Source organism: Xiphophorus couchianus, chromosome 22 (assembly GCF_001444195.1).
Source record: "Xiphophorus couchianus chromosome 22, X_couchianus-1.0, whole genome shotgun sequence".
NCBI classification, from domain to species: domain Eukaryota; kingdom Metazoa; phylum Chordata; class Actinopteri; order Cyprinodontiformes; family Poeciliidae; genus Xiphophorus; species Xiphophorus couchianus.
Genome location: NC_040249.1, coordinates 15852777 through 15864810, shown reverse-complemented (window position 1 = coordinate 15864810; position 12034 = coordinate 15852777). Strand labels below are relative to the sequence as shown.

Sequence of the window (12034 nt, the reverse complement as noted above, 5' to 3'; positions counted from 1 at the left end):
GGCCCCACCTATAAATGGGCGGAGGAGTCATTGTCGAGGAATGTGCAGCATAACTTAGAAGCCATTTTGTGACGATATCCCTTGTTGAGAAAGCCTGTGAGGATGCTGAAACCAGCGAACATGGTTTACATTCCTGTCTGTTTCTCCCTCCGTCTCCTCTATTTTCACCGTGGCAGCTGTCAACCGACGGGACATTAGCAAAGCGGGGTGTCGAGCTGTGCTCACAGGGTTAAAACGCCACTGAAAATGAAAGAGGAGAGTGTCTGTTTACTGTCTCTGTCGAGACATGTAACACCGTGAGTCTTTTCCAGTCTGAAATCTTCCAGCATCTCTCACAAACCAACCGTCTCCTTTGAGTGACCGTGTTATAATTCACTCTTGTTGCCGGGGGAGAAGGAGAAGCAGATCCGTTATTTTTATTATTTTTTCTTTCTCTCTTACTCTCTCTCCAAATGGCTTCTGTGAGCCTTGTTTCCAGTCCCCCAGCCCCTGTTCTTGACAAAAACATGACAGACTCTGAGCTTGCAGGGGATGAAAGGTCGAGTAATATTCTTAATGCAATTCTTAATACGCTCATCTGTGCGATTCAGTGCTGTGAGTCTACATGCTTGTATTGCTGTTTATTGCAGACATTTCCAAGGTTCCTCCCCCTCTAAATTTTCTTTTTGCATGTCTTTTTGGTGCATATCTGTGCAAGCGGCCTATATTTTTTTATCATGTGCCGATGATTCATTATCATTTCCATGCGAGGTGGCAGACCTCATCGTCCTGTTGTTATGCTGCTGGGATTCATAGAGCTGTTGTTGCCATCTGCAGGGTATTATGCAAATAACCAATGACGTAAGCGCCACGCCCATCGTGCTGACACACTCCCCCTGTCGGCCACCTGGTAGAACTGGTCAAAAACGGTTCATGCAAGGTTGACATTTGTTTCTTCAATGTCCAGGCCTTTATACTCTTACTGTTAATTCTATTTTTTTTTACAAACTTTGAATTGTTTTAAAAACTTTGAGCAAGGAACTAGCCATGTGCATATGATAAAGTCTAGCGGAAAATGCTTACCTTTGGGTGCGAGTTTGTGCCAATTTAGTCTATCAAAAATGGGATGCAAAATAATTTACAATTAATTTGCAGACACTAAGTTTGACTAAAAGTTATCAGCTCAGAAGATTTATTGCAGGTTCTAGTTACTTAATTACTGAAGTATCAATGAACTATAAAATTAAATTATTAAGAGATATGCTTATTATTTAAATAAGAATGTCAATATTTGCTTTAGATTTAGACATGGCCCTATGAGATTGTTACAGTAGGATAACCTTGAGTGCAATACCACAATATTTACACCAAAAAATTAAAAATTACACCTAATCTGATTGGTTTCATTTGATACAGAAAGGCAACAATTATTCTTGAAATAATATATTTAATCATAGAGTTAATCTATCCTTTTGATGCAAGGAAGAGTTCATGGTATGTTGACAGCCTGGTTCTACTGACATCCCCAAATCATGACACTTGCAGCTCTGTGCTTCACAGTCGATATGACATTCTCTTCCTTGAATGATGTTTGCAGTTTATTCCAAATATGTCCTCTGCTCTGGTGTCTGAATAATTCGGTTAATTAATTCAGTCTTCTCTGTGGCTGTAGTCTGGCCTACATGTCTTTTTTTTTCTTCTTTAAGAGAGAGAGCAAAGGTTTCCTTCTTGCTCACCTAACCTATGAGTCAACCTTCTTCAGCTTCTTTCTGGTTGTTGACATAGTTTTATATCAACTGCAGGACACGTCATGAACTTTTAGGGTTTTTGGAGACTTCTTTTAGCATCTTGCAGCTGGCTTTTAGGGTGAACGTACTTAGATGAACATACCTTGTTTTGCTACCACTTGTTTTAAAATTTTATTTCTTTATTGAACTGTCTTTAATTCACAACCCAGCCTCATAGGGTGCTACAATTTAGATCGCTTTTGGATCTTGCTATAATTTTCACTCAGTTCAACACTCAGGAACACACTACACTATATTTATACATTTTTTTTGTAATTGGAGACGTCATTACATTTTTCCAAAGAAGTGTTAAAGGATCAACATTTTTTAGTTTGAATTGTTTGGTTATGTTACTTGTACACATTATTTTAATTTTTCTTTTAAATTAACACAAAATACCTATATAGCTAGCAAAACTTGTGCCTTTTGCTGAAAAAGTTGATGTTTTTATTGTTTTTTTAGTCTGGAGTCACGTGAGAGGAAACTTATCTAAATCTGAGGTTAAACATGCAATATGTTGCTTTTGTCCTTCTTTCCAACCTGCATTATATTTTTTAAAGCAGATGAGATGTTATGAAAATACATTAAAACCAGAAAGGAAATTGAATATGTCCCAAACTGATATAAAACTGTACCCAAATAATAATAGTAATAAACATTTTTATATATTCATTCACAATTCTTTTGCTGTTAATAATTGTTCTTTAGTTTGCAGTTTTTATAACTTCTTCCTGTGAATCACAAGTTTTCACAAGTTTAATAATTCAAATATGTCAGTTTGTTATTTTTAATCAGTTAACCTCTGCAAACCTGTAGAACGTTATCCAACCTTCAATAAAGCAGCTACTGATGGGTTCATTTGAAGACAAAAATAAAACAGTCATATGCTGTCTTTGGTGCACAAAATCTTAGAGGTGAAGTAAAATTTGAAATAATTGCTCATCCAGCTGAGAGTATTTAATCGTATTTGTTAAAATATAACATTTTTATTCTGCCAAATTTGTGTATGAGAGGCTGACTATACTTATGACTTGGAAAAAATACAGATATTTCTTTTTAAAATGATACTGAGTTGTGCATTAATGTAAAATTTTCCTTCCTCTTAGGGAGGATGGTGAACTGGAAGATGGAGAAATAGATGATGAGGGAATTGAGATTGAGGAGGAGAACAAAGAGGTTGCTGAGGTAAAGGATGACAACAAGAAAGAAAAAGAGAAAGAAAAGGAGAAAAATAAAGAGAAAGAGGAAAAGGCACGAAGACACACAAGGAAAAGATACAAAAAGACCAGAGAGAAAAGGAAGTCCAAAAGGAGGAAACGTGAAAGGCAAAGAGTAAGTCAAGAAAAATCACATCTCAATACACTGTGTTCCAAATTATTATGCAAGTGATATTTTCTCAGATTTTCTTAAATAGTCAATGCAAATGATGGTCAGCATAATTTTCAAGTCATGAACTATTACAGTATAAATCAAATTTTACTGAATAAAACTCCCCATGAGAGCAGTATTTTCTTCAAAAATAAAAAACTCAAAATGCACTGTTCCAAATTATTATGCACAGCAGATTTTCTAAACATTTTATGAATTATAAAGAACTGCAAACGGTCATTCTTTGAATGTGCAGCATTAAGTGGTCACATGTACTAAAATCAAAAGCTATTTCAATCAAAAACATCTTAACAGCCCGAGTTACATGTTAACATAAGAACCCTTCTTTGATATCACAGCACAATTCTTGATCCATTGAACTTGTGAGTTTGTGGATAGTTTCTGCTTGAATTTCTTTGCAGGATGTCAGAATACCTTCCCAGAGCTGCTGTTTTGATATGAACTGCATTCCACCCTCAGATCTTCTGCTTGAGGAAACTCCAAAGGTTCTCAATAGGGTTGAGGTCAGAGGAGGATGGTGACCACACCATGAGTTTCTCCCCTTTTATGCCCGTAGCAGTCAATGACACAGTGGTATTCCTTGTAGCATGAGATGGTGCATTGTCATGCATGAAGATGATTTTGGAAGGTACGGCTTTTCTTTCTGAACCATGAAAGAAAAAGCCGATCAGTCAGAAAGTCTTTCTGAAAGTCCATATACTTTGCTGAGGTCATTTTCAGACCTTCAGGGATTCTGAAGGGGCTGACCAATGATTCTCTCCCCATGATTTCAGCCCAAAAAAATGACTCCACCACCTCCTTGCTGACGTCACAGCCGTGTTGGGACGTGGTGGCCATCCACCAAAAATCCACTACTGCGTCCATCAGTACCATCCAGGGTTGCACAGCTGTCATCAGTGAACAAGTCTGTTTGAAAATTAATCTTCATGTACGGTTGGGCCCATTACGACCGTTTCTGCTTGTGAGCTCTGGTTAGGGGTGGCCGAATAGTAGGTTCATCCACCTCAAGCCTCTGGAGGATCCTCCAGCTTGAGGTTTCAGAGGCACCAGCAGCTACAAATAACTGTTTGCTGCTTTGTAAGGGCATTTTAACAGCTGCTCTCTTAATCCGATGAATTTGTCTTACAGAAATCTTCCTCATTATGCCTTTATCTATACAAACCCATCTTTGTTCTGAATCAGCCACAAATCTCTTCACAGTACGATGATAATGCTTCAGTTTTCGTTAAATATTTAATGTTTTCATACCTTGTCATACGGCACTACACTATCTGATGATTTTCGTCAGCAGAGAGATCCTTTCTCTTTCCCATATTGCTTGAAACCTGTGGCCTGGTTAATAATGTGGAACATCCTTCTTAAGTAGATTTCCTTTAATTGAGCTCACCAGACAAACTAATCAACCCAGCTGAAATTAATTATAGTGTTTCAAAGAGCCCTGACACGCAATACTGTCTATAAATTTAATAGCACAACAAAAAATTTTATCTTTATGACACTTAAATCCAATTTGCATAATAATTTGGAACACGGTGTAAATATCATCAAGAAGGTCAATTATTTCTGTAATAGTTTGTTAACCCCCCCAGCAGCCACAGATATGCTGTTGCTTGTACACATTTTTCTGCCACAACTTTTCCTTCCACTAAACTTTACATTTTTATACCCCAATGTAACTTTATGTGAACAAAAAGCATCTTTAACTAACAGCTTTGGTGACTTACTTGTGAAGGATATCTACAGAAACACAAAATCTTACTAAGTATTTTTGGTCTAGTTTACAGTTCAAATGTACACTATAATGTACACTATAAATAAGACAAAAATAACTTACAAGTAACTTTTAAGTAACTTTTTAAGTGAATAATTCTTGACTATTGATTAAAAAGTACTAATTCCACTGGCAATTCTTTCATTTATAACATGGGAGAAATGTCTTGTCAAAAATCTGTTAGTGGAACTAGTATTTTCATTAATATTTAGGAATTATTGACTTAAAATAATCTCCTGTATCTTGCTGAAAAGTAACTTGTTAGTTTTATCATATTGCAAGTGTATTAAGATATTTGCACGAGAAACTAAACAAAATACTTAGTATGACTGTGTTGCGTGTGTAACCCACAATTAGCAAACGACTTTTATTTTTGCGGGCCCACTTCCTGTGTTGCCCGAACGCTGCTAACTTATTTAAAGCCACGCCTCCAGTGCGCAGTAAAAGATCCTCACCTGTTCCACTGTGATTGTGGCTTGCTGTTGGCGTCTTCCTTAGGAATTCCTCAAAAAAATCTTTGAACATATTGATTTGATTGCTGGGTGAGTTTATTTGTTAACAGTGTTATTTGTTCTATGTGGTACTTCTGCTCAATTGCTCATTGGAGCGTTGTTTTATTAGAATCACTGGCATTGTTTACCTGGACCGTCACCAGGATTCTGTTAGTGCTGATTGTGGCTAAGTACGCCCCACTCTCTTCAAAAAGGTAACTTGTTGCTGAAGTTTGTGCGTATTCTGACACCTTTACATTGATGCCGAGGCACTGAAGTTTAAACTAAAATTGATCAGAACAGAATGTAGCTACACTTAAATTGATATTGCGCAGTATATTTATTTATTTATTTATTTATTTTTCTTCCCTCACTCTGCTTGAGTATTTGACAATTAATTTATTTTATTTTTCTTGATTGATATTTTGGAAGTGCACTTTAACTTTAGTACTTTAAGTTTAAATTGATTAGTTGAAATATGATAGTTTTGTTTTATTTAAATTATGGTTAGTTTAACCTGATTGAAATGTCTGTTTAATTATTAGGAATCTAATTATTGCATTTGCATTTAGTATGCATAAACTAGATGTTTAAATTTAATAATTATTTCCTTTGTATTATATTTGTTTCTGATAAAACACTTAATGGGTTTTCTGACCTTTTAGGTCGGGTTTTTTTTTTCCACCTGTCGGATCAGATCCTCATCTGGATCGAAAGATGGCGAGCTAGGAATGGACTATGGACTTTATGATTTGGACAATCAATTTATTCTGAGTCAATTCTCATGTGTCTCATTGTGTTATTGTAATTGTATGTTTTTTTATTCAAATCACTTAATATATATTCACCAAAACTAAAAGCACTGCCTCCTGTGTTTTTTCACACCTCAGGCTCCTTAAAAGGCCACTCTTCCGATGCTGCTTATGTAGCCACAGTTAGCTGCCTAGCCCATAACTGTTACATTACTTTGGCGAGCTAGCCAGGAGCCTGATACTGTGAATGTTTTGGTGAATGTGTTTTGTGGTTTGGTATTGAAATATGGATTTCTTTGACCAAGTTGGTATCAATGTTGCTAATTCTGTCATCATTAGTGGTGTAACGAACACTCAAGCAGATGATGAGATTGTCAATCTTTTACGTAGTTATGGTGGAATTAAGGTTTTTTCTGTTACTGCATGTGAGAGTCCATTTTATAAAAACCTGGCCGTTGAATTTACTAATTCTGCAGATTTGGAAAAGCTAAAATCGCTTTTACCATATGTTTATCCATCTCAGGTTGCAGAAGATGTTATATTTGTTGTTAAATTGCTTTCAAGAGAGTGCCCTGCCACAGTCACAGTGGACACGACCTTACCTCCTGATTATCTCCATGAACTGAAACGTATTTCCCAGCAGAGTGGACAATCATTTGATGACGTTTTGAGAGGAGTTTTTGAACAAATAAGTGCTCATTTAGGAATAGCGGCTACCGGAGGGGAGCCTGATGGGGATGATGAAGGGGATGGTGATGAGGAGGATATTGTTGAGATACTTACCATTGAAAGAGAGTCCAGTCAGACTCAGCCATCTACTCTTCCCGCAAACCAATCAGATCAGTCCACCACCTACCAGCAGGGACCACAAACTCAGCCTAATCCAACTACAAATGTGGGGCCGAGAATTTTCCTCTCGGGGACTGATCTGAATCCTTCTGGGGTTCAAAGGGTTGTTGTCGAACACATTGTGCGCAGAGATGATGTAAATCTTCAACCTCTGTCTTCAGTTAGACTACGCACCTTTTCAGGAAGACTTCCAAAACCTCAGCATGAGGCAGATTATGAATCCTGGAGGTCTCAAATAGAACTCTTAAATGCAGATCCAAGTCTAGCACCTTTACATGTTACAAGGCGCATTTTGGAAGGTTTACTCCCTCCAGCTGCTGACCTAGTGAAGGGTTTGGGGCCTGGTGCCCTGCCTGCAACATTTTTGCAGGTACTTGATTCTGCATATGCCACTGTTGAGGATGGAGAAGAATTGTTTGCAAAATTTTTAAACACGCTTCAGGACCATGGGGAACGACCATCTTCTTATCTGCAGAGACTCCAGTTGGCTCTCAGCACAGTGGTGAAGCGTGGTGGGATTCCAGCCACTGAAATTGACAAATATTTGTTAAAACAATTTTGTAGAGGTTGCTGGGATAACAGCATGATTAACAAACTTCAACTAGAAAAGAAAAAAGACCAACCACCTCCTTTCTCAGAGCTTTTATTAAAACTCAGAACAGAAGAAGACAGACAGTTGGCAAAAGAGATGTTAATGAAAAAACATATTCCATCAGTCAAGCATCGTGTCAGTGCACAAGCTCACACTACCAGTTCATGTTCATGTAGCCATCTATCAGACTCGGGTGCTATCGAAGACTTAAGGAAGCAAATGTTAAAGCTGCAGAGTCAAATGTCAGCCCTGCTGTCTAAGGACTCTAATTCTGCTAAACCAGAAAATCAGATGAAAAAACAGAAACCAAAATCTGGCCAACCTAGTAATAGGCCAAAGCCCTGGTTCTGTTTCAAGTGTGGACAGGATGGTCACATTGCTCCCAACTGTTCCAGTCAGCCAAATTCCAGTTTAGTTGAAGAAAAACGCCGCCAGCTCAAACACAAACAGCAGTCCTGGGACAAAAGTAAGCCATTAAACTAGAAGCAGTTCTTACTGAGGGACAAGTGGGAGCTGCAACTAGTGAATGTCCCCACACTACAGACTCATTTTCACATTTTTCATTACCTAAAGGATTAGTGGGCACAAGGAGTACTGGTGAGGTGAAGATTAAAGGGATCAATTTTCATTGCCTCTTGGACACAGGTTCCCAAGTCACCACAATTTCACATTCCTTCTATAACACCCATCTATCAGATCACAAAATAAAACCAATAAATGATCTTTTGGAGATAGAAGGTGCAAATGGTCAGAGGGTGCCTTATATCGGATATGTGGAACTCTGTTTGACATTTCCCCCTGAGTTCACAGGAGAAGAGATGGACATAAACACCTTGGCCTTGGTTGTTCCAGACCTGCGATCATCACAACCCCCTGTTCTGATTGGCACCAACACTTTGGATGTTGTGTATAACCAGTGCTGTCAGTCACAGTCTGAGTTCCATCCTGTGCCTTTTGGATATAGAGCAGTGCACAAAATTTTGGAGATAAGGCATAAACTAACAACAGATGACTATCATGGCATTCTAAAAATGCAGTCATCCATCCCACAGGTCGTTCCTGCACAGAAGATTGCTGTGCTGGATGCTCTTCTTATTTGCCCATTACTGCAAGGTGAAAAAGAAGTAGTTATTCAGCATCCAACCTCTTTCTCTCTACCGGGTGGTTTGATAGTAAAATCTAGTCTTTTTGATTTACCTCCTGTACAGCCTGCTTCTCTGCCAGTGGTGATCACTAATGAATCTGACCATGACATTGTGATTCCAGCCAGAGCAGCCATCGCTGAAGTCAGTACCATCCAAACCATTCTTCACAAAGAGCAGAGTGTGCATCAACCTTCCTATAGTTCTGAGCCAAATCCAACCAAATTGAACTACAACTTTGGAGATTCGCCACTCTCAACTGAATGGAAGCAACGTATAACAACCATGCTCAACAGTATGTCAGATGTTTTTTCAAAGCATGATCTTGATTTTGGTCGTACAGATAAGGTCAAGCATGAGATCAAGCTATCAGATCCCACTGCTTTTAAACAGCGACCAAGACCCATCCACCCCCTAGATGTGGATGCGGTACGTAAACATATTCAAGAACTGCTGCAGTCTGGTGTTGTACGTGAATCCAACTCACCCTTTGCTTCCCCCATAGTTGTAGTGCGGAAGAAAAATGGTGCAGTACGGCTCTGTATTGATTACAGGAAGTTGAATGCACAGACCATCAGGGATGCATATGCTTTGCCAAAGCTGGAGGACACATTTTCAGCACTGTCTGGCTCGACGTGGTTCTCCACACTGGATTTAAAATCTGGTTACTACCAGATTGAGATGAATGAATCAGACAAAAATAAAACTGCATTTGTCTGTCCGCTTGGATTTTATGAATTTAATCGTATGCCTCAAGGTGTAACTAATGCTCCTAGCACCTTTCAACGCCTTATGGAGCGGTGCATGGGAGACATGAATTTAAAAGAAGTGCTTGTTTTCATTGACGATTTAATAGTGTTTGCACCAACTCTAGAAGAGCATGAACTTCGGTTGAAGAAAGTTCTTCAACGCCTGAAAGAATTTGGATTGAAGCTGTCAGTTGAAAAGTGTGTTTTCTTTCAGACATCTGTTCGCTACCTTGGACATGTAGTTTCAAGGGATGGAGTGGAGACAGATCCAGACAAGATTTCCACCTTAACATCTTGGCCGGTTCCTCAGAATTTAAAAGAGCTCAGATCATTCCTTGGTTTTGCAGGGTATTATCGCCGGTTTGTGGAAGGGTTCTCATCAGTGGTCAAACCTCTCAATGAGTTAACAGCTGGATATCCACCCTGCCAGAAAAAATCAAAACAGATGAAGTTGCAGCATTACCTTGACCCCAAAGAACCCTTTGCTTCTCGCTGGACAACTGCTTGCCAGCAGGCCTTTGAAGAGGTAATCCGGAAACTCAGTACAGCACCAGTTCTTGCATTTGCAGACCCAGGTAAACCCTACATATTACACACAGATGCTAGCTCTACTGGCCTTGGTGCAGTTTTGTACCAAGAACAGGATGGGCAGAACAGGGTGATTGCATATGCCAGCAGAGGTCTGTCCCGCAGTGAAAGTCGATATCCTGCCCATAAACTTGAGTTTTTGGCCCTCAAATGGGCAGTTACAGAAAAATTTTATGACTACCTGTATGGATCCGATTTCACTGTGGTTACAGATAGCAACCCATTGACATATCTGCTAACTTCTGCTAAATTGGATGCTACAAGCTATAGATGGCTTTCTGCTCTTTCAACTTTTACTTTTAAGATCATTTATCGGGCTGGCAGGTTAAATGTGGATGCTGATGGTCTCTCTCGGCGACCTCATGCTGAAGAGGTGGCTGATCCTTTGTCTCTTAAGGAGAAAGAGAGAATATTGAAGTTTACTGAACAACATCTGGAACATCCATCTTGTATTTCCATTGACCAGCACTCAGTCCAAGCAATATGTGACAGGCAACTGGTGTACAGCTCACCCAACCTGGACCAGGTTGTTGCTCTTGTGCAAACCCTCTCCATTAACACTGACAGTTTACCAGACAGTTTTGTTAATGATCTACAGTTCTCTTCACCTGTTGTGCCATCTTTCTCTGAAGGTGAAATTGCTGACAAACAGAGAGCCGATCCAGTCATTCAGCACATTATTGCTCAGTTGGAACGAGGGGAAAACCCACCGCCATTTCTGAGGGAACAGCTCCCCGATCTGCCATTACTCCTGCGAGAGCTTACACGCTTGGAGCTCCATAATAATGTTCTTGTCAGGAGGAGGAATATTGGAGGTGAGCTTACTTACCAACTTGTACTTCCAGAGGAATGGCGGCCTGAGGTCCTCAACCAGCTTCATGACCAGATGGGCCATTTGGGCACAGAAAGGACTCTGGATCTCGTCAGATCACGGTTCTTCTGGCCACGAATGGCAGTTGATGTCTGTAACAAACTCAAGAACTGTGAGAGATGCATCCGAAGAAAAGCACAACCTGAGAAAGCTGCACCACTTGTTAACATTAAAACCTCAAGACCACTCGAACTTGTCTGCATGGACTTTCTCTCCATAGAACCAGACCGAAGCAACACCAAAAATGTTCTAGTGATAACTGATCATTTCACAAAATATGCTGTTGCCGTGCCAACCCCAAACCAAAGAGCCAAAACCGTAGCAAAAGCGCTATGGGAGAACTACCTTGTCCATTATGGAATGCCAGAGCGTCTCCATAGCGACCAAGGGACTGATTTTGAATCTCATACTATCAAAGAGCTCTGTCAGATCACAGGAATCCAAAAGATTAGGACCACACCTTACCATCCCCGTGGCAATCCTGTGGAGCGATTCAACCGAACACTCTTAAACATGTTGGGTACGCTGCAAAAAGAAGATAAAATTCACTGGAAAGATTTTGTGAAGCCATTGGTACACGCTTACAACTGTACCCGAAATGATGTCACTGGATACTCCCCATATGAATTGATGTTTGGTCGGCAACCCCGCCTTCCTGTTGACTTAGCTTTTGGACTGCCTGTGTCTGAAAAACCATCTACATCTCATTCACAGTATGTTGAAAAGCTCAAGTCACATCTCAAAGAAAGTTATAAGATTGCAACTGAAAACGCTGAGAAAGTCATGTGGAAGAACAAACTCAGATTTGACAAGCAAGTCACAGCTGCAGAACTCTCAGTTGGAGATAGAGTTCTGGTTAGAAACGTCAAACTGCGAGGCAAGCACAAGCTCGCAGACCGGTGGGAATCAGACGTGTATATTATTCAGAAGAAAGCCGGCACTCTTCCAGTATACACAGTCAAACCAGAAGGCAAAGATCGTCCCATCAGGACCCTCCACCGTGACCTGTTGTTGCCTTGTGGCTACCTGTCCCCAGCCTCTAAACCAGAACAGATAAAGCCAACAACAGCCATT

At 39.8% G+C, this 12034-nt stretch overlaps 1 protein-coding gene and 1 long non-coding RNA gene across 3 annotated transcripts in view; one reads left to right on the top strand and one right to left on the bottom strand.

Moving 5' to 3' along the window:
- Window positions 1-37: 37 nt before the first annotated feature.
- Window positions 38-12034, top strand: part of zc3h6 (zinc finger CCCH-type containing 6) — a 22422-nt gene continuing 10425 nt past the window's right edge. Inside the window, exons 1-2 of one of the 2 annotated variants that reach the window (XM_028006079.1) lie at window positions 38-296; window positions 2873-3098. In XM_028006079.1, coding sequence (XP_027861880.1) covers window positions 247-296; window positions 2873-3098 — 276 coding nt within the window. In that variant the 5' untranslated portion in view covers window positions 38-246. Of the gene's footprint in view, window positions 539-2872; window positions 3099-12034 lie in introns of both variants that reach the window. The other variant, XM_028006078.1, reaches the window with a different exon arrangement.
- On the bottom strand, window positions 9588-11054 carry LOC114137493 (uncharacterized). The gene is made up of 2 exons (XR_003593999.1): window positions 10919-11054; window positions 9588-9924 (listed from the first exon to the last, which is right to left on the bottom strand). It is a non-coding gene; the product is annotated as an uncharacterized LOC114137493 (long non-coding RNA).